This window comes from Lynx rufus, unplaced genomic scaffold, assembly GCF_022079265.1.
Source record: "Lynx rufus isolate CCGP_SWC_20201006 ecotype Redwood Valley unplaced genomic scaffold, mLynRuf1.p SCAF_18, whole genome shotgun sequence".
In the NCBI taxonomy this organism is placed as follows: Eukaryota; Metazoa; Chordata; class Mammalia; order Carnivora; family Felidae; genus Lynx; species Lynx rufus.
The window spans coordinates 17,032,904-17,060,507 of NW_025814832.1; the positions used below are offsets into that span (position 1 = coordinate 17,032,904).

At 51.7% G+C, this 27,604-nt stretch overlaps 1 protein-coding gene across 2 annotated transcripts; it reads left to right on the forward strand.

The window, feature by feature from the left end:
* Positions 1-590: 590 nt before the first annotated feature.
* On the forward strand, positions 591-26,034 carry TRIM25 (tripartite motif containing 25). 2 transcript variants are annotated; one of them, XM_047080995.1, is made up of 9 exons: positions 608-1,277; positions 5,569-5,664; positions 8,403-8,636; positions 11,717-11,888; positions 13,672-13,737; positions 17,084-17,110; positions 17,454-17,535; positions 17,615-17,715; positions 20,451-26,034. In XM_047080995.1, the coding sequence occupies exons 1-9, from the start codon at positions 675-677 to the stop codon at positions 20,978-20,980; spliced, it is 1,911 nt and encodes a 636-aa protein (XP_046936951.1). In that variant the 5' UTR covers positions 608-674; the 3' UTR covers positions 20,981-26,034. The 2 variants fall into 2 exon arrangements, with proteins under 2 accessions (XP_046936950.1, XP_046936951.1); XM_047080994.1 differs by lacking the exon at positions 17,454-17,535 and having other exon boundaries at positions 591-1,277; positions 17,617-17,715.
* Positions 26,035-27,604: the final 1,570 nt, after the last annotated feature.

The following is a 27,604-nucleotide window of genomic DNA, read 5'->3' on the forward strand; positions in this document are numbered from 1 at the left end:
GTATGACAGAGAGAGAGAGAGAGAAAACCTTTGTTACAACTGGGATGTCTGCAAATCCCACTAAAGTAGAACTGGAAATTAAAAAAAAAAAAAAAAGCATATTCTACAGGTGGTATGGAAAGAAATCGCCAGCTTTAAGTCTGGGTGTGTGCCCATGGGCTCTGGCCTTCAGGGGCTCTGGGTCCCTGTGCCAGGGCCCGACGGGGAGGGAGAGGGGGAGGGGGGGAAGGGTTTAAAAGCGGGCGGGGAGGCGCGGCTTCACGGTTGGCGGCGCGGACCGGACGTCTCGGGTCTGGGTGAGTTCCCCTCAGAAAGGCACTAGCGGCGGGCGCGCCGGGGCAGCAGCGCGACCCGGGCCGGGGTTCTCACCTGACGCGCAGGTTTCCTCCTCGGCGGGCCGTGGGGGGCAACCTGAGACCCCGAGTCCGGCGCCCGCGCGCACCCGAGGGAGCCTCTGGAACTCCGCGCGCGGCGGACTTCCACCGCGCGCCGCGACCCCCGGCGCCCCCGCCCCGGAGCGCAGCCCGCCCCGCCCCTGCCCCCACGTGACTTCCTGAAAGGCCCCGGGGCCCGCCCCTCCCGCCGCTCACTTTCGTTTCCTAGGCTGTGTGGGGCTGCCGCGCGGCGTTCGCGCCCGAAGTGCCAGCGCGTCTCGTCCGGTCCCCAGGAGCGCCATGGCGGAGCTGGTCCCCCTGGCCGAGGAGCTGTCGTGCTCCATCTGCCTGGAGCACTTCAAGGTGCCCGTCACCACCCCGTGCGGCCACAACTTCTGCAGCTCGTGCCTGGACGAGACGTGGGCCGTCCAGGAGCCGCCGTACCTGTGCCCGCAGTGCCGCGCCAGCTATCAGGAGCGGCCGCAGCTCCACAAGAACACGGTGCTGTGCGCGGTGGTGGAGCAGTTCCTGCAGGCCGAGGTGGCCCGGGTGGCGCCGTCGCCCCCCGACGGCTGCACGCCGCCCGCCCGCGCCGCGGAGCCCAGCCCGCCCTGCCAGGTGGCCTGCGACCACTGCCTGAAGGCGCCCGCCGTCAAGACGTGCCTGGTGTGCATGGCCTCCTTCTGCCAGGAACACCTGCAGCCGCACCTCGACAGCCCCGCCTTTCGGGACCACCAGCTGCAGCCGCCCGTCAAGGACCTGATGCGCCGCAAGTGTCCCCAGCACAACAGGCTGCGGGACTTCTTCTGCCCCCAGCATGATGAGTGCATCTGCCACATCTGCCTGGTGGAGCACAAGGCCTGCTCGCCTGAGACCCTGAGCCAGGCCAGCGCAGACCTGCAGGTAAGGGGTGTTGGGGGAGGGAGCCACTGTGGGCATAGTGGCCCACCACGGATCACCTGGGGTAGGGGGATGGGCCTTGCTGGGCCTGGGAACCGGGGCAGGGCGTCCCCAGCGTCGTAATAGAAAGGGGCGGGGAGAACACACAGCCCTCCGCTGTCATCCTTGGCCCACCCTCTTCCCCCCACCCTCTGTCTTAAAAAGGGGAATGCTGAAAACAGGTGGTTGCTTGCCTTAAGCCTAGTATTTGTCTGATGGTGTTTAGCAGAGGGTTTCCAACGTCAAATATGAGCCCTGGAGGTTACCTCTGTTTCCGCATTTAAATCCTGGCAGCTGGAATTGAATATAATTAGTTCCATTTTACAGTTGAGGAAATGGAGGTCCAGAGAAGTTAATTTAGCCTGAGCTGTTGGGACCCCAACGGGTTTAACTCTACGGTTTGCCGTTTCTCCCCATGACCACCCTTATATCTGAGTGCATGGAGCATGCGACATTCTTGCAGGCTTGAGGTCATGTGTGCAAAAACTTTTGGTGAGCCAGAGAGTGACCAGGGAGGATCGTTTTGAGCAGGATGGTGGGCAGAGTCCCAAATATCTCTGGATACTACCCAGAGGGACAGCCAAACTCTTGCACCATAGTGACCTCCACCTTGGCTGTGCAACTTTGAGCACAGCCTTTGGTCCCTGGGGCCTGAGTCTTCATCAGTAAAGCAAGGAGGCGGGACCAGGTGGTTTCGTAGGGGGCCTTCCAGAGCTGTGTTGATTTTAGTGGTTTGGGGGAAATCATAACTTCCCCTTGTGGACTCAAGGCAGAGGCTGAAAGGTGTAATTGAACCACCTTTTTTTATATCAGCCTGAGCTCCGAGGCATGGCCTGATTGCCTTTCATTGTCACAGTCAAGGACTGTCCTGTTGTCGAAGGAGATAAGAGACCTGGCGGAGGTTTGCGGTGGCGCCGGGACCAGGCTCCGAGCCCTGCTCCTGTGAAGCCATGGGCCTTCCCAGGCCTGGTCTGCTTCTCTGTCTGAGCTGGGTCCCTTAGGACTTCTTCCCTGAGTCTTGGAGGCCAGACCTCAAAGCACGGCCAGGGGTTGACCTCTGAGGCACAGCTGTGTCGGGCCTCGCCGCCAGGGTCTCCAGCTGCCACACTAAAGAACCTGCCTCGCCTTTCGAGCCAGGAGCCCTGCTCTGCTCCATATCAGCTGTGGTTCAGGGCAAGTCGCTGCAGTTCTCCCAGCCTCGCTTCCTCATCTGTAAAATGGGGTTAAGAGCATTTCTTCTCGACCTGTAAGGGTGGTCAGGAGGCTCTGGGGAGATGAGCTGTGTGGGAAGTGCTTTGTGGGCAGGTCCTGGTGTCAGGCAGGTGGCTGGTTGACCCAGGCTCTGACCTGGGCTGGGTGTTGAGACCTGAGCTTGAATTCTGCCTCTTCTTCCTAGCCGGGTGAGCGCTGCCTAAGCCCTGCCGGTGTAGTTTCTGGGAAGAGAGCTTGCTGGGGGTGGTGTCAGGCGACCAAGATCTTCGTGGCCCTGGGGTGCCCGGGCCTGTCCCTGAGCACTTGGGCAGCCGGCTTCTGCCAAAAGGCTCTTCTAGAAGTTCTTATCCAGGGAGGCAGAAGGCAAGTAGGGGCAGGAGGGTTCCTCTCAGCCTGGCCTGGAGCTACAGCTGTCTCTCTCAGCCTCTGGGGCCCGGAGCTGGAGTCTGCACCCAGTGTACCTGTGTGCCATACTCGCTTGGCTTTGTAATCCTTGTAACTGGCCTTGCCTTGCTGCTTCTTCCATCAGCCTCCACGTCTAGCCCTGCCACCGCTCACTGCTGGGACAGAGCCAGCCCCATCTGGGCAGTGCCCCAGCTGTGGGAGGCTGGTTCGTCCTGACCACTGGTGTGGGGCAGACCCGGGACTCTGCTGCCTCCCACGTCCTCATGGCGGACCCAAGTCCCTGATCTGTGAACAGGTCCTCAGAACTTCAAAAAGTTCTCTACCCTGGCTGAGGGGAATGTTGCACCTCTCAAAGTCCTTGGCCACTTTCCTGTGTCTGGAGCCAGGGAGGCCCCTCTCTGCCATCAGGGGACTGTCATATGTGTTTGATTACTGACAGATAAAGTTTTCCCGAACACAGAGGTCTGGGGTGCACTAAGAGTGGCTGTTGGAGGTGGAACAGTGTTGGGCTGTTGGCAGCCCCCAGGTGTTCTGAGTTCTCTTGCCGTTCTGACCCCTGTGAGGCCGGATCTGCCATGGCCTGGCCTCCTGCCTTTGGCCCACAGTTTATCTTGGCTACTGTGAGAGGCCAGGTCAGAGGGCACTGTCACAGAGGTTGAATTGGAAACACCATCAGTAACTTGGGCTTTCGGGGTCAAGTTAGTGTGGCCTTGGTCTCCGCTTCTAGCGCCTTATGTGACTTGTCACTGTGTTGTTCAAATCCAGATTCAAGGTCAGGTTCGGAACTGAATATCTCTAGTGGTGTGGGAGGGCTGGGGGATGTTGAGCTAGCTCGTTAGGGGAAGTAAATGTTTTTTGTCTAGACATTTCTTTTTTTAAAAATTTTTTTTTCAACGTTTTTATTTTATTTTTTTGGGGACAGAGAGAGACAGAGCATGAACGGGGTAGGGGCAGAGAGAGAGGGAGACACAGAATCGGAAACAGGCTCCAGGCTCTGAGCCATCAGCCCAGAGCCTGACGCGGGGCTCGAACTCCCGGACCGCGAGATCGTGACCTGGCTGAAGTCGGACGCCTAACCGACTGCGCCACCCAGGCGCCCCTGTCTAGACATTTCTAACGTACTCAGTGCTTTGATTGTAACACCAGGATCTTGGAACACCAGTTCACAGAGATGTGACCTAGGGCGAGCCACTTCATGACTCTGCTTCAGTGTCCTTATTTATGTGGTTTTTTTTTCAATGTTTATTCTTGAGAGAGAGAGAGAGAGGGAGGGGGAGAGAGAAAGATAGAGGGAGAGAGGGGGAGGGGGAGGGGCAGAGAGAGAAGGAGACACAGAATCCGAAGCAGGCTCCAGGCTCTGAGCTGTCCGCACAGACCCTGACTCGAGGCTTGAACTCACAAACCGCGAGATCTTGACCTGAGCCAAAGGCAGTCGCTTAACCGACTGAGCCACCCAGGCGCCCCTCAGTGTCCTTATTAATAAGGGTGGGTCACTCCCACTTTACAGTGTTGTTTTTAGCTTTAAGTTAATACCTGAAAAGCACTAGAACAATGCCTGGCTTGCAGTGAATATATAAGAAACACTAGCTACTCTTACGGTGGTGGTGATTTTCCTTGCCATTTCTACACCATAACGTTTCACCTGAGCAGGGAGGCAGGACACTCCAATATCGATTCTGAAAATTGATAGAAATACTAAGAGACCTAAGATGATACTATTTTCCTTCATGCATAATTGACCTTGGTTCCTGGAGGTGGTTAAGGACTTTGTAATTCTGAGTCACCTTAATTCAGTTTCTGGGGTTGACCTGGTGGTGGACTGGCCTCCTGCTTGTTGATCCTCATTCTTAGGGTGTTAGCCCGCGGAGGTCCCTGCCTGTGGGGCATACCAAATGAGCCTTGGACTCTGACTCTTGTTCCTGCTTCCCTGAGGTTGACCGTGGCTCTTCCAGCTGTGTTCTGGAATTGGCAGATGACTCTGGGAGAACAACTCCAGAAACCAGGCTTTTCTCTCTGGGTTTTCCTTTTCCCAGATCTTGGCTGTGTCATCCTTCCCTGCTTAGTTAGCTCTCCCTTGTCATTAAGCCGATTTTTCTTCCCAGTAATTTGTCTGCTTTTCTGGTTGTTTGCAGTGGGAAGGTTGGCTTGAATGACTGAAGCAACTGTCCCAGCCCCAGCTGTTCTGGCTATGGTGTGAACTTGGCCCCCTTGCTGGGCTTCTTGCCTCAGTTTCATTGTCTGTAAAATGGGTGTGACAACGAAGCAGCTCTTAGTAACGCAACCTGACATTTAGTTTGGCTATACTAGGATCCAGGCACTATGCTAAATCCTCACATTGTTTCAGTTAATCCTCCTACTAGCCCTGCGGGGTGGGAACATTTGTATCTATTTCAAGGCCAAGGACCTAGGTGAGAGACTCTTGGACAGCTGGGAATGGGTCGGTCTAAGTCCTGTGCTCCTAACTTCTTTCTTGTACTGTCCCTCTAAAAGTTGGAAGGGAGGCAATAAATAAGAGAATGCTTCAAACAGCTACAGGCAGGCAAGACCTGGGCCAGTAGAAACGCCTGTGGGACCGTTCTGGTGTTGGCTGGTGGGGGCTGGGCTGAGGTGATTTCTCACCTGCTTGTTTTCTCCGCAGACCAAGCTGAAGCATAAACTGACCATCATATGCGATCAGATCAATGGTGCATCGAGGGCGCTGGAGGATGTGAGAGCCAGGCAGCAGGACATACGGGTGAGTGACAGGGCTGTCCACTGCCAGCCCCGGCCCCAGACCCTCCCTCAGCCTCCAGGCAGGACAGGCTCAGCTCTGATCTCCACAGGGCTACACACATGGTGTCACACATGGCGTTGGAATTAGACATCACCCATGCAGGACATCCAGAAAGCCATGTCCCCAGGGGAGATCCTTCATAGACCCAGACTGAATACTGTCTACAAGCCCTGACCTTGGTGTAAGGAGGACGGGGTCAATCACTAAAAATTAGGGTTAAAAAGTAGTAATATAGACGCGCCTGGCTGACTCAGTCAGTAGAGCATGGGACTCTCGATCTCGGGATTGTGAGTTTGAGCCCCGTGCTGGCGTAGAGCTGACTTAAAAAAAAAGTCATGAAGGAGCACCTAGGTGGTTCAGTCGGTTAAGCGTCCAACTTCGCCTCAGGTTGTGATCTCGCAGTTGGGGAGTTGGAGCCCCACTTTGGGCTCTGTGCTGACAGCTCAGAGCCTGGAGCCTGCTTTGGATTCTTTCTCTCTCCCTTTCTCAACCCCTACCCTGTTTGCACTCTGTCTCTCTCTGTCAGTAAAAAATGAATAAACATTAAAAAAAAAATCATGAAGAAAAAAGTATTAATATAAAAAGTGATTATGTGTTCTTTCTTTCTTTCTTTCTTTTTTTTTTTTTTTGAATGTTTATTTATTTTGAGACAGAGCACGCACAAGCACGAGCTGGGGAAGGGCAGAGAGAGAGGGAAAGAGAGAGAGAGTCCCAGGCAGGCTCTGTGCTTCGGACCTCGATCCCACAACCGCGAGATCATGACCTGAATGGAAATCAGGAGTTGGAAGCCCCAAGTGGTCATGGTTTAAATGGGAAAAAAAACAGGAAGCAAAAGTGTATACTCACTAGAGTTACATCTTTTTATAAAAATAAAATGTATCAGTTCTAGGGCTGTCATAACAAATTACCACAACCTCCGCTCACAAGGAGAAATGTATTCTCATAAAGTTCTGGAGGTCAGAATCCTGAAATCAAAGACAGGGCCACACTTCCTCATTCTAGAGAAGAATCCTTCTTTGCCTCTTCCAGCTTCTGGTGGCTCAGGTGTTCCTAGGCTTGTGGCTGTGTTACTTCAGCCCCCACCTCTTGTCTTCTCATGGCCTCCTCCTCCCTCTGTGTCTTTTCTTCTGTCTCTAATAAGGACACTTGTCATTGGATTTAGGGCCCACCTGGGTAATCCAGGATAATGTCATCTCAAGATGCCTACCTTAATTACACCTGCAGAGACTTTTGCTGAGTAACGTCAGCTTCGCAGGTTCTGGACAGATCTCTTGGGGGCCACCATTCAACCCATTACGGGAAGTATGGGAGAAAAGACTGGAAGGAAGTATAGGAAGAGAATAGTAGTACCAGTATTGGAGTGGTAGAATTAGAGATTTTTTTTTGTCTAGTTTTCACAAATCTTGTAAGTTTTTAATATTATATATAAAAAGAATACATATATATAGAATGTATGTATTTTATATATTTATATATATTTATATTTTATATACGTAGAATATATTTATTTCATATATATGTAATATATATAGAAGAATACGTGTATATAGAAGAATACATATATATAGAAGAATACACGTGTGTAGAAGAATACATATGTATATATACACATACACATATATGTACACATACACATACGTACATACATACATACGTATATATATATATGGAAAGTTTTTAAGTAATCTCTATACCCAGCGAGGGCCTTGAACTCATGACCTTGAGGTCAAGAGTTGCATGCTCTTCTGACCCAGTCAGCCAGGCACCCCCAGAGTCTTTTCTTATTACTCTAGTACTGCATGGGGGGGTTTTCCTCATTTCTTTGGTTGAAGCTGGGTCACCATCAGATCTCTGTTCTAGCCGGGAGTAAAAGGGACAGGGAAGAAGAGTGTCACACATACCACTTTTGCTCACACTGCACTGGGAGTAGCTTAGTCACATGGCCAACTCTAGCTGCAGGGAATCCCCGGAAATGTAGTCTGGCAGGGCAGCCACGTGCCCTCAGAAACTCCAGGGGTGTTCTCTTACTGAAAGGAAGCCATTCTGTCTGTTTCTAAGCTTTATATGAAGAGCATCATGCTGGACGTCTTCTTCTACAGGTGGTTTTTCCCTCATTTGTCCATGCATTGCCCCAGCTCATTAGTTTTCGTTACTATCCAATATTCTGTCCTGTGAATAATTTGTAGATTTGTATCAAGTCTCTTACTTATTTTTAATTTTTTTAACTTTCAAATTTATTTTAGAGAGAGAGGGAAAGAGAGAGAGAGAGAGGGAGAATCTTAAGTAGGCTGCACACTTACTGCAGAGCCCGATGTGGGGCTCAATCCCACGAACTGTGAGATCGTGACCTGAGCCGAAATCAAGAGTCGGACGCTCAACCGACTGAGCCACCCAGGCACCCCTCGAGTCTCATATTGTTAGACATTCGGTTCTTTCCGGGGTTTTGCCAATTCAAACAATGCTGCTTGTGAGCGTTCTTGTGTCTGTTTCTGGGGCGGGCATCTGAGTATATTCCTTGATTTGGTCTGAGCACCTTCAGATTTACTAGATGTTGCCAAATTCCCACCCAAAGCAGTTGTGCCCGTCTGTACTCCCACGAAGTACAGGGAAGAGTCTCCAGTGCTCCACACTTCACCACTGCTCCGTACACAGGCTTAGCTTTTTTGTCTGATGGACGCCCCTGTGTCTTACTCCGCTAGGAGACTGCCCGCAGGAAGACGGAGCAGCTCAGACAAGAATATGTGGAAATCAAGATACTCATTGATGCCGCAGAGGCCATCTGCACACGAAAGATAAAGGAGGAGCAGAAGAGAGTCAGTACCAAGTTCGACAACATTTACCAGATCCTCCTCAAGAACAAGAGTGAGATCCAGACTCTGAAGGAGGAGATTGAACTTTCCCTGACCAAGGAGGATGAGTTCGAGTTTCTGGAGGTAGGTCTTGACGAACATTCTTTCTGCCTGCTGTTACGATGTTGATTATAGGTGCAGTGGGGCCCTCGAGGTGGGGCTGTAAGAGGTCATTTGAAGCATCCCCCAGACACACTGTATCTACTTTCTATGCTGTGTGACAACTTACCACAAACTCAGTGGCTGGGGAGAGCATATGTGTGTTATCTCACTCTCCATGGCTTAGGAGCTGGGACGGGCTGAGCTCGGCTGGGCTGCTGAGCTTGGGGTCATCTCCAAGCTTGCTGGCAAATTCACTTCCCGTGGTGCAGGCCTGAGGTCCCCGCTTTCTTGCCGGCTGGTGGCTGAGGTCTGCTCTCCGTTCCCACAGGCTGCTGCCTTTCCTTGCCACGTACGTGGCCCTCTCTCCACTTGGCAGTTACCTCTTCAAAGCCAGCAGAGAATTTCTCCCTCCAGGAAAGTCTGTTCCCTTTTATTCCTGCTTAGATTATTAATCTTTTCTTTTTTTCCTTTTTTAGAAAGAATATTCTTCTTTTTTTTTTAAGTTTATTTATTTATTTTGAGAAGAGAGAGAGCACTAGTGGGGGAGGGACAAATAGAGTCCCAAGCCCTGTGTTGTCAGTGCAGAGACTGATGTGGGGCTCGGTCTTACGAACTGAAATCATGACCTGAGCTGAAATCAAGAGCCGGATGCTTAACCGACTGAGCCACCTAGGCGCCCCTCTTTGTTTTTGTGTTTTTTTTTTTAATATTCCAGTGTAACACATACAGTTTTACATTAGTTTTAGGTGTACAATATAGTGATTTAACAATTCTTTTTTTTTTTCCTTAAGTGATTCAGCAATTCTATACGTTACTCAGTGTTCATCGTGATGAGTGTGCTTTTTTCCAAAATTATTTATTTCTTCTTCTTCTTTTTTTTATTTTGGAGAGAGTGCAGACAGGGGAGAGGGGCAGAGAGAGAGAGAGAGAGAGAGAATTCTAAGCAGACTTCCACACTCAGTCGTGGGGCTTGATCCCATGACTTTGGGATCATGACCTGAGTGGAAATCAAGAGTCAGACACTCAACTGGCTGAGCCATCCAGGTGCCCCATGATGTGTGTGCTCTTAATCCCCTTCACCTATTTCACCTATTTCACCACTCACCTCTTGGTAACCGTCAGTTCTCTACAGTTAAGAGTCTGTTTCCTGGCTTTGTCTCTCTCTCTCTCTTTTCTCTTTGCTTGTTTGTTTTGTTTCTTAAATTGCCACAAATGAGTGAAATCATATGGTAGTTGTCTTTCTCGGACTTAATTTCAGTTAGCATAATGCTCTCTAGCTCCATTCATGCTATTGCAAATGGCAAGATTTCATTCTTTCTTACAAGCTCGGTCCCTTTTAGTGGCTCCTACCTGGTTAAGTCAGGCCCACCCGGGATACTCACCTTTCTGATGAACTCAGAACCAACAGATTTGGGATCTTCATTACATCTGCAATATTCCTTCAGTTTTTCCATCTAAGGTAACCTGATTCCAGGAGTGACGTCCTACCATAGTCACTGTCCTGCCTATACTCAGAGGGAGGGGATTATATAGGGTGTGTACCCCTGGATCAGATGGGCATTTTGGGGGCCATGTTAGAATGTTGCCTACGCCCCTTCCCCCCTCCCCCCTCCCCATGGACCCTGGAAGTGTCTTTCTAAAGCACAGACCCCCCCCCCCCCGCCCTATCTGACCTCATGTCCCTTAGCACCCCTGTCTTTGGCATCACACTCCTCTCTTGCCCCGTGCTGTAACCACAGCAGAGCATCACCATTGCCCAGACAGACCCGGCATTGGATGGGAATGCCGTGGCTGTCCTTTTCCCAAGGCCGCTCCAGACTCCCCCACCCCCGTCTTCCTTGGATCCTGCTCTTCTGCCCTTCCTGGTGATCGAGTGGGTCGGTCTGCCTCTGCTGTAGCACTTGGTGGTGACGTTGTTTTAGATGTGCTTGTCGATGTGTCTGCTGTCCGCTCCTTTGGGCCAGCCCTTCCCTTCTTAACTGCCCCCTTCTCCTGGCCTGCAGCGTGCAGCGGGTGTCCCGGTGAGCCCCATCGATGGGGTGACGACACCTCAGAGGCCCAGGTTCCTTGTTCAGGTCCTGGGGAGAGTAGAGGAGTGGCTGGGAGTCTTCTCTTCCCCCTGCACGGACTTCTTTCCAGGCCTAGGCTCAGTGCCATCGAGTTTCATCTCTGTGGTCCTTCTTGTGTATTGGAGTAGCTGCCTAGAGCTCCCGGAGAAGAATTCTAAGTCCCTGTCTGGGGACCTCTTGATGTTGTGTGACCCGATTTTAGCTCAAGTCTGGGGACTTTTGTAAGATCCTCCCTTTTCCCTGGATGTGCCCTGGCCGAACCCTCTGCCCGCTGAGGCAGCCCTGTCCAGTTTTAGAATGGGTGTTTGGAGCTGGTCTTTTGAGGGTTGGAGATGGTTCTGAGTCTCCTGTACTTTTCCAGCCACAGCTGGAGGAGTGGAAGAGCATTATCCACGGGGGTCAGGAGATTTATGTCCCAGCTTTGTCCCTGCCACCAATTGGCAGTGTTCCTAGCAGGACACTTTTTCTCTTTCTGTCTCCCCCTATTCCTTTCTTCCTCTCTCTCTCTGTCTCTCTTTCTTTTCCTCCTTTCCTTCCACATTATTTATTTATTTCCAGTTTATGTATTTTGAGAGAGAGCATGCAAGCGGGGGTGGGGGGCAGAGAGAGAAGGGGACAGAGGATCTGAAGCAGGCTCTGTGCTGACAGCAGGGAGCTTGACGTGGGCTTGAACTCACGAACTGTGAGATCATGACTTGAAACCAGCAAGAGTTAGATGCTTAACTGACTGAGCCACCCAGGGGCCCCCACGTTGGTTATTTCTTGACTTCAGTTTCCTCCTTGGTAGGTGAGTGGCCTCTGAGGGCCCTGATCCACAGCGCTGTGACCAAAAGTGGCACATTAGCCCCCAGCAACCTCTGGCCTGTAATTTGAGAAGGCTGATTGGACTGAGCGCCCGTGGACACGGGGAATCTCCTCCTGGAGTTCATGAGGGCTGAGCTCAGACCCTGGCTTCCTCGCAGCTGCCTGAACTAATACCCTGGCTTGTTTCAGAAAGCGATCAAACTGCAGGGAATCTCGACAAAGCCGGTCTACGTCCCCAAGATGGAGCTGAATCAGGAGCTGATAAAGGGTGTCTGCCAGGGCACCTCAGACCTCAAAAATGAGCTGAAGCGGTATATCAGGCTGCCCCAGGACAAGAAGCCCGAGGGACCCACTGGCTTAGGTAACTATTAGCAGCCCCCATGCTCCCCTTCTGGGACCCCTGAAATGGAATCAGCATTTTGGAATCGGGGAGAGGGTCTTGACCCAGAGCACTGGGGCTTCAGTTTTGGGATCCTGAAACATCCGCCCTCCATCTGGGAGGTAGTGGGGAAACATCCTGACATTGTAGCCATCCTTCCTGAAACATTTCTGGGGGCCTTGATGTCAATGATGGGACTTTTGGACAGGCTCTTTCTGTATGTGATCTTGAGGCTGGCTCAGGTGGCTCTTTCTTTTCTTTTCTTTTTTTTTTTTTAAGTTTATTTATTTTGAGGGAGAGAGCACAAGCGGGGGAGGAACAGAGGGAGAGAGAATCCCAAGCAGGTTCTGCACTGTCAGCGCAGAGCCCGATGTGGGGCTTGACCTCACAAACCATGAGATCATGACCTGAGCCGAAATCAACAGTTGGGTGCTTAACGAACTGAGCCACCCAGGCGGCCCTCAGATGGCTTTTGAATGGACCCTGGGTTATCAGTGTGTTTGGTGGAAGAATGGCTGGTTTTAGGGTCAGAGAAACCTGGAATTCCCCCCGGCACCCCCTTTTTTTCCTCATGCTGCCATATCCAGTCCATCACCAGGTTTTACTTCTTAAATATCTCCTGACTCAGTCCAGTGGTTCCCCTGCCAGCTATCACCTGTGGCAGCTTTCTAAATAGTCCTGCATCCACTCCTGCTACAGCCAGAGAGAGCTTTTTAAGATGCAGATCTGATTTCTCCCTCTCACCCTGTTTAGAAAATATCCCTTGCTTGTAGGTTTCAGACCACACTCTTGACCCTGGCCCTACAAGCCCCTGCCTGGTCAGGTCCTGTCTATTTCTCCAGCCCTGAAGTGTCCCCTCCTCCCATACATCTCACTGCATTCAGTTGCTTGCATATGCTAAGCTTCCTGCCACAGGGCCTTTGTACGTGCTCTTCTCACTGCTTATAAGACTCAGACTCCACCATCTTCACCAGTTAACTCCTGTCACCCTTCAGAGAGCAGTTGAAACAATATGTTTCTCAGCAGACCTCCCTATCGCCACTCTCACTGCTCAGACTAGGTCCCAGGATCCTTGCCATCCCTTGGGAACCTTTGCACATCTGTCATTTTATTCTTCCCCCAGTAGATTGCCATTTCTGTGAGGGCAGGGGCTGGGTCTGTTTTTCATCCAGCATTCTCTCCCCAGTGCTTAGCACAGAGTCTGGCACATAGTAGATTTTACTGTGTAACCCAGGGTAGGGGGAGCTTGAATTCCAGCTTGTCGAGCCGCGTGTCCTTGCAGAGGAGCCTCTGGGACAGGTGTGGTGCACTCCGTAGCGGGTAAAGCTGTTGATGCATTGGACACGCATATTTGTTTTCCTGCTACAGCAGTGATCGCTGGTCTGGGGGACGAGGGGTGGTGGAAAAACTGGAGGGAGAGGAACCAGCACTGCACACCAGGCGTCTTGGCCACCCCACCACAAGCAAGGTGCTCATCCCCGGCTACACCGGGAGAAATGGAAGCGTAGAGAGGGTTCAGAGGTCACGAAGCTGGGCGCTGGCAGAGAAAAGACTTGATCCCGGCTACGTTTTAAGCCAGAGAAAAGAGGGACACACCAAACTTGTCTTTCTGTCCCCTTGTTTCTAGCTCCTGTAAATGACTAGATGGGGAAAGTCCGTGGAAGTTGCCTTTGTAAAACACTTTCTCTGCCAGCCCGTGGCAAAGCTGGTTCCTGGGGTTGCTTTGGAAGAGCTGCATAAACTAATCCCTTCTTCTTTGGCCCAGGGAACCTTGGAGAGCATGGCCCAGCGTCCACGCACAAACCCGCACACTTTGTGAAGAAGGTCCTGAGTAAGTAACCCTGCTGCTGTCCCTGTGGCTGTGGCCTGGCCGTGGCTGGCCGGAGCTCTGGCCGACACACTCACAGGTGTTGCCGCTCCTTCTGGGTGGGCTCAGACCGTCCCAGGTTGCCAGGGGCCTGAGTGTATCTGGAGACCGGCATGGCTACGGCCACAGCGAGTGGAAGTTGGAGGGGCTGTCTCAGGAGCTCCCCTGGGGTGCTTAGCAGGACTGGCCCATCGGCACTGGCTGTGCGGGCTGCCTGGGCCTGCAAGGTTACCAAAGGTGGCTTGTCTTGAGAAATTCTTAGTGATACCCAAGTTTTGGCACTCGGGCAGAGCCCCCTGGAGGGGCCTGGCCATGGTCCTGGAGGAGCAGAGGCCAACCCTCGCCGGTAGTTCAGCGCTGTTCTGTCTTGAGTTGTCATGTGCTTGTACCATCATAGCACTTCCTAACCTTTTGTCATTATTGCCCTTCTCTTACCCGCCCTGCTCCCAGCCATTGAAGACATTTTTTTCCTAATGGCCCACACTGGTGAAATTTTAATACCACACATATGTGGTATGCCTGTTTAACTTTTTTTTTTTTTTTAATATTTATTCATTTTTGAGAAACAGAGACAGAGCATGAGCTAGGGAGGGCAGAGAGAGAGAGGGAGACACAGAATCCAAAGCAGGCTCCAGGCTCCAAGCTGTCAGCACAGAGCCTGACACGGGGCTCGAACCCACCAACCGTGAGATCATGACCTGAGCTGAAGTTGGATGCTTAACCGACTGGGCCACCCAGGTGCCCCGCAGTATGCCTGTTTATGTGTTATGCTTTAAAAAAATTTTTTTAAATGTATTTATTCATTTTTGAGAGAGAGAGAGAGAGCATGAGAGGGAGAGGGGCAGAGAGAGAGAGAGGGAGACACAGAATGTGAAGCAGGCTCCAGGCTCCAAGCTGTCAGCACAGAGCCTGACACGGGGCTTGAACCCACCAACTGTGAGATTATGACCTGAGCTGAAGTCAGATACTCAACCGACTGAGCCACCCAGGTACCCCTATATATTATGCTTTTTTAAAAAAATATGTGTATTTATTTTGAAAGGGAGTGAGTGGAGAAACAGGCAGAGGGGAAGAGGAAGACTCTCAAGCAAGCTCTTTGCTGTCCGTGCAGAGCCTGATGAGGGGCTCAATCTCACAAACCACAAGATCATGACCTGAGCCAAAATCAAGAGTCATTTAACTGACTGAGCCACCCAGGCGCCCCTATATATTATGCTTTTATACGTATAAAGAGTAAGACTTCTTTCACCCTCTTCCACCAAGAATGAATTTTTGCCCCCTTTGGGGCCATATCAGCCACACATTGAGAAGGCACATGCTGTTGAGGTGGGGGCTGGGGAGAAGAAAGGTCCTCAGTTTCCTCATCTGTCCAACTTGGACCATAATGATACCGACCTCATGGGATTCTTATTAGTGAACCTCAGGGTCACTTGAGATGTTGGTTGTGAAGCTCTTATTTTATTTTTATTTTAGAGAGAGTGAGGGAGTCGGGGAGAGGGACAGAGGGAGAGAGAGAGAGAGAATGAGAATCTCAAGCAGGCTCTATGCTCAGCCCAGAGCCTGATGCGGGGCACGATCCCTCGACCCTGGAATCATGACCTGAGCCAAAATCAAGAGTTGGTCACTCAACGGACTGAACCGCCCAGGCGCCCTGTGAAGCTCTTTTAAAGGCCATAAATATGCTACTGAACTGTGGCTGTTACTGCTTCCCTGAAAAGTGAGCGTGAATGGAGGAGTGCTGCCCCTGGGGGATGAGGGAGCTCTTGGTCTGTGTTGTTTACTTTTAGAGTTTAGTTTGTCTTTGGCATTTCCAAATGGAGTGGAGCCAGGGGCCAGGGTGCCTGGTGTGGAGGGAGCAGGGAGCCCTCAGCTCACCGGGAAAATGTAGAAGGGCACCTGGTGTGACTGGGGAAGGGAAAGATAGGGGGACAAATGCTGTGCACCTGTGTCCTTCTCAGGTCACGCTCCCCCAGAAGCTTCCTCGCCCCTGCCCCAGATCACAAGCACCGCTCTTAGCAGGAGTGAGCTGTGGTGCCGGCCGGGGGCTGAGATGGGGAAGTTGGCAGGGAAGGAGTGGATCGGTCACAGTGTAGATGACACTCTGAACCGCTGTGATGACTGGGGAGGGGGCCAGTGCCGTGCCCTAGGCCGGTGGCACAGCCTGGGGTCCTCCCAAGATGCTGGTCCAGTGGGAGTGGGCAGGTGAGGAGGAGATGGGGGCAGAGTGAAGACAACACCTGGAAAAAGGACTCAGAAGTGGGAGGAAGGAGAGCTGAGTGGGGGCTGGTGTGGGGGGAGGGAGAGGATAATAGGAGAGAGGGGGGCTTATCTGGAGCGTAAAGCACCCTGCGGGAGGGCAGGTATAAGATCCAAAACACCCCTTGTCATTCCAGTGGCGAGGAAAGTGGTGGAGGGAACCCAAAATCTTCTAGCTCAAGTAGACTTGAGTATGCATCGCAGTCACCCAGGGGCTTGTAAAACACAGATTGCTGGGCCCCACCCCCAGGCTTTCAGATTCAGCGGGTGTTTGGATGAGATCTGAGTTTGCATTTCCTACAGATTCTCCGGTGATGCTGCTGCTTCTGGGGACCACGCTCTGAGAGTCATTGCTTTAGCTAAACTTAGTCTTCATAGGTGCACACTCCAAGATAGTTTTTAAAGACTGTTGTGATAGGGGAGCCCGGGTGGCTCAATGTGACTCTTGATTTCAGCTCAGGTTATGATCTCACAGTTCGTGGGTTTGAGCCCCGCATCAGACTCTATGCTGATACCGTGGAACCTGCTTCGGATTCTCTGTCTCCTCTCTCTGCTCCTCCCCTACTCATGCACATGCATTCTCTCTGTCTCTGTCTGTCTCTCTATCAAAAGTAAATAAACATTAAAAAAATAAAGACTATTGTGATACTCGGCAAGCCATTTCTTTGCTGGTTCCCTTTATTTTTTGGTATGTTTTCTCTTGCATTTTTCCTGTTATAGAGATGTAATTTACCTACAGTAAAATGTACAGATCTTACATGTGCAGTTAGATTAATTTTGACAAATGCATATGTGTGTTACCATTACTCAAATCAAGTTAAAAAACTTCCATTACCCCAGAAAATTCCTTCATGCTGCTTATGATTAGTCCCAATCCCTCAAACCACTGTGGCAGGTTTCTGTCCCCGTAGATTCATTTGCTTGTTTCCAGCTAAAACATCCTAGCTTTATTTGCATGGGTCACATTCAAGCAAATGATTGTTATTACAGTATTTTGAAAGTGTCACTGTGCAGTGCTTGAACGTAGCTTAATTCTAAAAATTTTCTTTTTCAGAAGAAGAAAAGAAACACAAGAAACCTCGTAAGTTACACATTTGTACATCTTTCTGTTTCTTGAGGTTGCCCAGGTGTGGCATTAAATGCAGGGAAGGCTGCCCCCTCTCTCATTAGGTTCTGCGATGGGGCCCGAGTTCTGGGATTCTGTCCTCTAGTGGCAGGCGGGCCTGAGGTTGGAGGTGAGGACAAGTGTACGTGAGTGAGACCAATAATGAGTGTAGCCCTGTCTGGACGTACCTGTATCCTCCCGGCTGTCCAGGTGTGTGTTTGTGGAAGTAGCTCTTCAAAATCAGTTTCCTCAGGGAGGACTGGCCATCTGGTCACTCTGTGTCAGGTGTCCAATTCATGTTTCCCCTCCTCCTCCCCAGCCACTGCCTCTGCCTCACCCGTCAATATGCCCACCTTTGGAGCCCCAGAACAGTTACTGGGTTTAAAGCAAGCAGGCCTGGAGACTGAATTATTGCGGGCAAGGGGCAGTGGGGTGTCCACCCTGAGTTGGCTCTGAAAACGGCTCTCTGTGTCCTCATCCAGCTGTAGCCAAAGCCTCCGCTGTGCAGCCGAACCCGGTGTCCCTCACGACCAAGGTGCTGGATACCTTCTTAGCCAAGTCCAGGCCCGAGCTCCTAGAGTGTGAGTAGCATTGGCCCTGACGAGCGGTCCCGCTGGCCCTCGGGCTCTCCTGTGTAGGTCTCTGCACAGGCCTTTGCCCTCGCCGCTGTTGGGAGGTCCCGCTTGGCTCCCCCTACCCCGGTTGGCAACTCGCCCGTCCTCCGTCAGCACCTGCCCTTCTTCACTTCCCTTCCTAGCCAGCACAGACCTTGCAGAGGTGCCCTGAACCCCCAGCCCTCGTGAGCCCGGCTCGTCCCTTTCTCTGGGCTGGCACCTGCTGCCCACGGCTGTGCCTCAGTCCTGCTCTAGGTTTCCCGCCGGCTCCTCTGCCATTCTGGAGCCTTCCCATTTGTCACGGCCTCAGTCTTCTGCATGCCCTTCCCACCCCGCTTCACAGAGAAGAGGGGCCCCTCGTGCTCTTGTTATTGCCATTTCTCTTGCATCTACACCTGCTCCCTCCTGCCCTCCCTGGCCCCTCCCCAAGGCCAGCCAGGCCCCTGCTCTATCTGGACTCACGCTCTTGCTCTGGCACTCACCTCTTCGTCCTTACCTGCTCTCCTGGGCCCTGCCCCTCCGCAGCGTGTTTAAATCTCCCTCATCACAAAAGCGAAGCAAAACAAACAAATGAAAACGAAAACAGCGGCCAGTGCAGCCAGCTTTTCTTGGCTCCTGCGCTGTGTCCACCTCCCTTTCACCTGAATACTGGTTAAAAATACAAATTCCTGGGCCCCAGGCCAGTGCTGCAAGATCGGACGGCAGGGGACCAGCCTGGAAAGCTGTTGTGAAACTCATTTCCTTGGTGATCTTTTTGAGGGAAGATGGAAAAATGAAGCTGCAATGTCGTCCCCCAGTGCTGGTCCTCAGCTGTGGCTGCGTGTCAGATGCCCCGGGGAGCTTGACACAATCTCCCTGCATGTCTCTGTGTTTCTGAAAGTTTCCGGGCCGGCGGGGAGGGTTGTGGGGGGCCAGAACCAAGAGTCTCATTCTCTCAGGGCAGTCTGGCCTCTGTCCCCACGCTCAGCTCTGGCTGAGGGTAGCGGCAGCCCCCGTGCAGCTAAATGTCAAGGACACCTTTCAGCCTTCAGTTGGCTGGACCTCTCAACTGTATCCCTCCTTCCAGGAATGCTCTCTCCCTAAGGCTGCTGAGTCCCTGGGCTCCCCTGGGCTCCACCTGCCCCTCTGGTCACTGGTCACTCATTAAGCTCCTTTGCAAGCTTGCCCTCCCTTGTCTGACTGGAAGTGATTGGAGTTTCTGCCTCACGGCCAGGTCTAGGCTCCTCCCACCATCGCTCCCTCGGTTTCCCTTTTGTACCCGCAGCCTCACACAGCAGCACCTTCCATGTGTACCCACTTCCGTGCAGCGGCCAAGATCTGTCTTGCAAATTGCGGCCCTGGCTCCCCTTTCTCCAGAGCTGTAGCAGGCCTGGGGGGATGGGTGGGTACCTGGGTTTTTCAGGACCGGCCTCCCTGGAGCTTCCTGCTGTCCCCTCCCCCATGCTAGACCCAGGCCTGGCTCTGGGCCAGAACTAACTGCTGCTGAGCTGCTGCTGGTGTGCTGAGCCAAGTGTTTCTGGATCTCCATGCTCCGGGGGCAGGGAAAGTGAGTTCTAGCAGCTCAGGACCTTAGAGAACATGTTCCCCAGCCCATTCATTTTGCCCACGGGGAGACTCAGGGCTCTGAAAAGCATCCCGCCCTAAGCCACCTAGCACGGGAGTGGCAGGAGGTGGTGAAACCCCAGGGCTCTTGGTTTTCAGGTTCCCAAGCTAGGGATTGTCCCTGTGCAGTGCTGCCTGGAACCTTTCTCCCAGGGTCCAGGGTCTCCTAGGAGGGAAGGGGTAGAGATGGGTGTGTCCTAGGAAGGAGGTGGAGGGTGGGGACCACACAGGGCTGAGCTCAGTCTTCAGCTCCCCTGGAACTGGTTGGAAGTGTGGCAGGAAGGGCGGGGAGGCCATGTGAGTGTCCCAACCAGGGGAATATAGTCCGGTAATTTCCGTGCTCACATTGTTCAGCTCCCCGCTGCCCACCAAATAAAATCTAGACCCCTTAACTCTCTGCTATGTGGCCCTAATATGTCCCCCTTCTCCTGCCAGGGCCTCTCTCTCTCAGTTGCCCAGCCTTTGTTGGTCCCAGCATGTGCCCACCATCCTCGTGACCCCAAGCTCTGCTCTCGCTGTGCCCTCTGCCCTGCTCCGCTTGATTCTGTTTAATTCTCATCTTCCTGTTGCTCGGCTCAGATTCCAGCCTACGTGGGCAATGTTCCCTCGTGCTCTCCCCACCCTTCACGTAAGCTGTTTGCCCCTGTAGCGGCGTGCCCACCACTTAGCGGCGCGTGTTCTCACAGTGTTGTGTGGAGGGGCTCGCCTCGCTTGCTGTGGCGTGAACTCCATGAAGTCAGGTGCCAAGTCTGCTCAGAATCTTGCGTCTTGCGCAGAATCGGGTGCTCAGTAAATGGCTTTGGGTGGATGAATAGATAGATGGGTGGCTGATAGATGGACGGATGGCTGGATTGATGGCTAGCCAGATGGACAAATGGCTGGCTGGCTGGACAAAATGGGTGGATAGATGGCTATGTGTATGGATGATGAGTGGATGGATATTCGGCTATGTGGGTAGATGGATGTGCGGATGGGTAGACGGAAGGATAGATGGACAGGTGGGTAACAGAAATGAGCAAATACGACCAGTTGGGGCAAGGTTTAAAAATGAGAACGCTTTGGGCTCCTTGTAATCGGTTCCTTGGGTCATGCTTTCTTAGATGCCACTAAGTTCAGCCTGGACTACAACACCGCCCACAACAAGGTGGCTCTGTTGGAGAACTACACTGTAGCTTCTGTGGCCGACTTGCCCCTGAACTACCAGCCACACCCCAAGAGGTTCACATACTGCTCTCAGGTGCTGGGCCTGCACTACTACAGGAAGGGGATCCACTACTGGGAGGTGGAGCTGCAGAAGAACAACTTCTGCGGGGTGGGCATCTGCTACGGCAGCATGCCCCGGCAGGGCCCCGACAGCCGGCTCGGCCGCAACAGCGCCTCCTGGTGCGTGGAGTGGTTCAATACCAAGGTCTCTGCCTGGCACAACAATGTGGAGAAAACGCTGCCCTCCACCAAGGCCACGCGGGTCGGCGTGCTTCTCAACTGTGACCATGGCTTCGTCATCTTCTTTGCTGTCACCGACAACGTCCACCTGATGTGTAAGTTCAAGGTGGACTTTACCGAAGCTGTGTACCCGGCCTTCTGGGTGTTCTCTGCGGGTGCCACGCTCTCCATCTGCTCCTGCAAGTAGGCCGGCCACGGACACTGACCTCTGGGTGCCCAAGACAGTGGTGGAAGGCCTGCAGGTGGAACTGTCCCAGAGCTTCCTGCGACTCTTCAGGGTTGAGAGTATGGGAGGGGGGAGGGGGAGGAGGAGGGAGGGGGAGGTGATCGCGCTGTGGACCAGGAAGCACTTCTGCCTCCTGGTGCCCATCAGGGCAGGGTGACCTCCTCCCTCTTGTTCCCGTAGGTCCCCAGCTGCTGGCAGCTGGATGGGGTTTTGGGAGGTAAAGTCATTAGCGCCCTTTCCTCTTGGAGGGAATCTGTAGCCACCGTGGGCCCTTTCTCGGGGGGGGGGGGGGGTGTGGTGTAAGGTCCTGGCCATCTGGGGCAGCCTTTGGATCTTAATGTTTTGATTACTCTCGATAGGGCTCTTCAGCTTAATATATTGATTAAAAAAAAAATCCCATGTCATTGAATTTCAGTATTATTCACCTCCTGTATGTGGGGTTCGGGTGTATGCTCAGATTCCTGGTTATTTTCTATCCTTAAGGGAAACTGCCCATCGCAGGTCTCCACCCAGATCAGAGTTTCTAAAAGAAATGTGTTCTCTCCCTCCACTGGAGAATGACCCTGCTTCCCTTCCTTTCCTCGTACCTCATACCCCGTCAACGGTTTTAAAATATTTAATCCAGCAGGAAACTTTTCAGACTAAGGTTTCAAACCATGATCTGAATGTGTTGAATTTGTGATTCAAGGTCAAGGTGACCCAGGTCCCATGTTGGGAACCCTTCCCACTCCCCCTGTTGGTGGACACTCTTTGGCTGCACCCACAAGAGCCTTGCGGGAGGCCTTCTTCCCATAGCTTAGGCTTTGGAGCCAGGAACCCCACTGGGCAAGGGTGACCCTGACCTGGGTTGACATTGTGGTGGTTTTGCTCTTACTAGCGTCGTGGCTTCTTACTGACAACTGTGCTCAGTGAGAGCCTCTCATCCGAAGGGCTGTGAGGTACTTGACTGGCTGGTGTAGATACCACTGTGGCCAGTACTGTCGACTGGACTGCTGAGCTTGATATCCCTGGTCCATGATCATACAGACGAGTCATGTGGGGCTACCTCCGGGACCATGCCACTTCTCTTGCTGGGGTGACCACCTGTGGCCAAGGGAGTCTTCTAGCAGGTCCCGTGGGAAGCAGCAACATTCCTATTCATCCCTGGCCACAGGATGCAGGCCCAGTGTGACCCTCTTGCGAGTCACACGCCTGTCACTGGCACTGCACTAACCCTTTCTCTTTTCCTCATTTGAGCTAATTCCAGATGTGGGGACTGACCAGGCTAGGGGGCCCAGAGACTTTCAGGGCCAGTGAGAGAACAAGCTACGGGACTGAAGCACAAGGGGTATCTTTTCCTGCAGTGTTTTCTGTGCAGTGAAAATAACCCCAGTCCGCTAAGGGGCAGGAGGGAATGGATTGCCAGAATTTCCCGAGCTCCTTCTATCCTGATGTTGTCAGGATGTAAAGTCCCAGTCCAAAAGTGGGAGAAATTTAACCTCATTTTGGTGAAACGAATCCTGGGCTTTCCTAAGAGGGGAGCTCAGGTCAGGCTCTTTGTAGTATAAAAAAGAGGCCAAGCACTGGGGACGTGGGGACCCCGGACCTTTTCTGTGAATGTTTGAGAGTTTAACGCGTCTCTGGCCTTGTGCTGGAGTCCCGGGGCTCTCGAACCAGGCCCAGAGCTCTGCGAACCCTTGACAGGTGTGTTGATCTGCATCCCCTCCCGGTAAGGACCTTCACTTCCTTGGGAGAGAGATCATCTTTGTTGGGGAGACATCCCTGCAATGGCTCAGATGCAGTTTTTAAGTTTCCTTCCTTTGACACTGGGAAGGAGTGTTCTTCGGTGATTCTTCTCTGCTTTTGGCAGAGGTCAAAAAGATCTTCGTCGATCTTCTGAAACAAAAGCCTTGTCTGAAGCCAGTTCCTACTTGGGAAACAGCTAGGCTTAGAAGAGGAGAATGCTGAGGGTTAATCCTCGGGGTCCTGCTGTGGCTCTCCCTGCAGACCCGAGGGCAACGGAGGGAGCTCTTCCCTGGCGACCGTACAGGTCCCGATGGGGAAGTGCTGTTCTCTCTGTTTCTAAGAGGCGAGGAGGTAGCCCAAGGTGGACTCTGCCAGGTGCTCTGGAGATGTGGATCGAGGTGTGTGCGTCCTCGCTGTCTCGAGCCATTCTGTTTGTGGTGGGGAGACCTCACACTCCTCTCGCCTTGCAGGGCCGCTGCCCAGCCTAGAGTCCTCAGGTTTGGGGCAACATTGTATTCATCTGACTTCTCGTTTGCGAATAAGTCAGATGAGGTACCGGATGACTCCACTCACGACTCTGGCCATCCCATCATGGAGGAGATTCCTCCTAGATGGCCCCCTGGTACCCTGGGGAAGAGTCAGAAAACCCAGAAACAGACATAAAAATACTATCCCGGACTCCAGGTGTCAGGGACTGACTCAGTCACTCTGGCATGATCAGAGCAGGGCCAAGTTTTTGTATTATTCAAGACTGGCCGCTTCCCCTGTTTTAATTACTCAGAAATGGATCTGCGATCTGTAACTAATACTGGTATGTTATCTCCTTTATTCCGCCTCTCCCCACTATTGATTTTAGTTAATTAGTAGGAGTATTTGTGCTATTATTTCACGAGCTAATTTTTTTAAAGATTGATTCTTCAGGACATCACTGGGGCTGTAGACACAGATCTTTTGAAACCCATGAGAAATACTAGGGCCAAGGCTGGTCGACATGCCTTAGAAGCTGTGAATGTAAAAAGCGGTGTCTGGTAGTCTTTCTTGCATGCAAGTCTGTGTAGACCGTGCATATGGTGTCTATACACACTGAAAAGTAAAGCACTTTTCAGAGCTCTGTGAGTTCTTGTGAATTATTGAACCCGAGGGAGGTCATGTGCTATGGACTAGATGTTCATGTTGCCTCAAAACTCACATGTTGAGCCGTAACCTCCAGTGTGATGGTATGGGGTGGGGAGATTAGGTCATGAAAGCGGAGCTCTCATGAATGGGGTCAGTACCTGTATAAAAGAGACCACCCCATAGAGCACCCTTGCCCCTTCTGCCATGTGGGCACACAGCAAGAAGACGGCTGGCTGTGAACCAGGAAGTGGTTCCTCCCTAGAAATTGAACCTATCAGCACTGGCTCTTGGCTGGATCTTCCAGCCTTCAGAACTGTTGAGACATAAATATGTGTTGATTTAAGCCACCCAGTTTCTGGTGTTTTTGTTATAGCAGCCCAGACTAAGATGCCCCGGGAGTGCAAAACGGACTAAAGGAAACCGTGTTTAAAATGGAGTTAGGAGGCCGGAAGGGGGAGCCCTCGGGCTGTACAACTCCTTGCAGCCTTTTGCAGACCAGACCCGATGGGAAGAGCGGACCCTGCGTTGCCCACAGGAAGAAGCCTATGCTACCCAGCAGGAGGAAGGGAGATTTTTCTCCATCCCTGGCAACAGCCCAGCCAATGAGACCGTCCCGAGTCAGCCAATGAAAGGGCCCTACACTTGGAACTCCCAGTTCACACCAGTGGACCTTTTGCTTATAACAGCTCCTTCCAACTCCCCCACTTTCCTCTCTAAAAGAATATTCTTCTCTTTTGTTCTCAGGCCATGCCTGTAGTTCGTTTTGTGATTGCATGTCCCGAATTGCAATTCTCTGTTATTCCTGAGTAAATCTATTTTTTGCTGGTAAATCACTTTTAATTTTCAAGGTTAGCATTACCTTCTGGATTTGCCAGTCAGCCAGAAGTGTCGGTGGCCTGGGGACCCTGAATTGTGGTTGCTGTCTGAAGCAAAGACAGTCCTGTCCAGGCCGTGTCCTTCAGCCTGTAGAGCCCAGATGCCAGCCTGTCAGTGGCAGAATTGCCTCAGTGCACCAGGTGCTGTCAGCATAGAGGTGGTGGGACTTGCAAGCTTGGAATAAGCCCTTCCCGACCAGTCTCTGAATGAAACACCCTGTCCTTGAAAGGAGCTTCCCACGTGTCTTCTCTCCGGTGTCCAGCCTCCAGGGTTTAAAGTCTGGTTTTGTTCTCTCACACCCCACCCCTCTCGCAGTCTTTTTCTTCCTGTCCCTGTACCCACAAATATACTCAATATGTCCGTTACAGACTTGCCTGTCCCTTTAGAGATGCCACTTCGGCTTCCGCGGGACACGCTTCTGTTCCAGGACAGGACCTCCTGACTCCTTAGTAGTAGAGCAAAGCCGTGAGCACGCGTGTGTGTTTGAGGGCTGGTTCTGAGCTCTCTGTGGTTGCGGGAGTGCCGCACTCACTGATTGTGGGCTCTGTCCTGGGTCTTCCCTCTGTTTTCTCACCTCATTCCAGGTGGTCTCGAAACACCCCTGCATCTCGAATGATGGACGGACCCCAGCCTTTGCTGACCCTGTAGGGGCGGTCTCCCTGCGCTTTACAAGAGTCTCAATACATAAACTGTAGGAAGGCTCTAGAAAAACAGGTCTGAGTGAGGGGATGAGAAGAGACACTGATATAATAAGGAAAGCAAGTTGAAAGGGGTAATTTGAGTGAAAACGTCTCATGACTGATGATTTCCCTAGCCTATCTTTTGTGACAAGAGTTTCTGTGCTGACCGGGTGTTTCCTCTCAGAAGTCCAGACACTTGAGGTTTTTCATGTTTACCCATGTGCTCCTGGATTTTCTCGATTGAAAACGTGTAGGTGGGGGCACATCCCCTCCCAGCTGGATTTTGAAAAGTTCCTGGTTGAATGTCCACAGGGGGTCCTGCTGGGCGGCCTCCCTCGGGAGTTTGCTGAGGAAACACTGATGCATGGGGGCTAGGGTGAGGCGGCATGCCATGGTGCTTCTAGGAGGTTCAGCTCCCACGTTTGTAGTTTTGGGGGCATTTATTGTCCTTGGTGTTCTGTGAGCCTCCTGGGTCTGTGGTTTAGCATCTGGCATTAATCCTCGGTCATTATTCTCTCAAATAGTTTTGTTCCTTTTTCTTCTGGTATTCCTATTGTGTGTATACCCTTGGATGCTCTGTTCTAGGGTTGTTTTTTTTTTTTTTTTCCCAGTCTGTTCTCTGCTTTTCAGTTTCTTAAAATTTTTTCTATTTAAATTGTTTTTAATGTTAATCTTTATCTTTGAAGGAGAGGCAGAGCGTGAGTGGGGGAGGGGCAGAGAGAGAGGGAGACACAGAATTTGAAGCAGGCTCCAAGCTCCAAGCTATCAGCACAGAGCCCAATGCGGGGCTCAAACCCATGAATCACGAGATCATGACCTGAGCCGAAGTCGGACACCCAACCGACTGAGCCACCCAGGCGCCCCTCTGTTACTGGTTTTTAGCTTCATTCCATTGTGGTCTGAGAATATACTTTGCATTGTTTGAATTGTTTGAAATGTATCAAGTTTTGATTTATGATTCGGAATATGATCTAGCTTGGAAAATGTTCATGTGCACTTGAAAAGATTGTGTATGTTCCTGTTGTTGAGTGGAGTTATAAACTGACCAGTTGGTCAAGCTGGTTGACAGTACTGTTTGAGTCTTTTATTTATATCCTTACTGATGATTTGTGTCTACTTATATCAATTCTGGGGAGAAGGGTGTTATACAACCTTATATAACCTGTCATTCTTATAGGCAGCATACGTTTGATTCCTGCTTCTTTTTGCAATCTGACAATTTCTGTTTTTAATTGATATGTTTAGACTGTTTACAGAATGGGAAATAATGCTGTGGTCATCATTGAAAAAACTGCTATGATTCTGTTTTTTTATTTTTAATTTTTTTAATGTTTATTTTTTGGGAGAGAGAGAGTGCAAACAAGGGTGAGGGAGGGGCAGAGAGAGAGGGAGACACAGCATAGAAGCAGGCTCCAGACTCTGAGCTGTTAGCACAGAGCCTGACGCGGGGCTCGAACCCACGAACAGCAAGATCATGACCTGAGCTGGAATCAAGAGTCAGATGCTCAACCGACTGAACCACCCAGGCGCCCCTTCTCTTTTGTATTTTTTAAAAAAAATTTTAATGTTTATTTACTTTTGAGAGAGAGAGACGCAGAATCTGAAGCAGGCTCTAGGCTTCGAGCTGTCAGCACAGAGCCCGATGCGGGGCTCGAACCCATGAAGCGGAGATCATGACCTGAGCCGAAGTCAGACGCTTACTTGACTGAGCCCCCCGGGCTTCCCTTCTCTTTGATACTTTTGATCGTTCTCTTTCCACTGGGCAGGTCCTTTCCCCCCGTGCTGCCCCGTCCTGTGTTCCTTAACAAAGCTACAGTAGTTAGTGAAAACCCCACCGATGTGTCAAATCAGGTGTAGCCCAAGGGCGTGCCTCCCCAGGTCATAGGTCATCTTCTGTTGCTCTGTTTAGGACACCTGTCCTACATGTTCCCAGATATGCCTCTGGGGTCATTAGTGGTTCCTTGAGTGGAACTCTGAGACGCGTCCCTCCATACAACGCTACTGTTGCTCTCGTAGAGGGCTGACTTATTCATTCAGTGAATACTTTTGGAGTTCTTATTATAGATCAGGTATTGTTTTCATGCTGGGGATACAGCAGTGAAAAAAAGCAAATCCAAATCCCTGCCTTCCTGGAGTCTACATTCTAATGGAACAGACAACACCGATAAATGTTAGGGAAAAAGTGCTA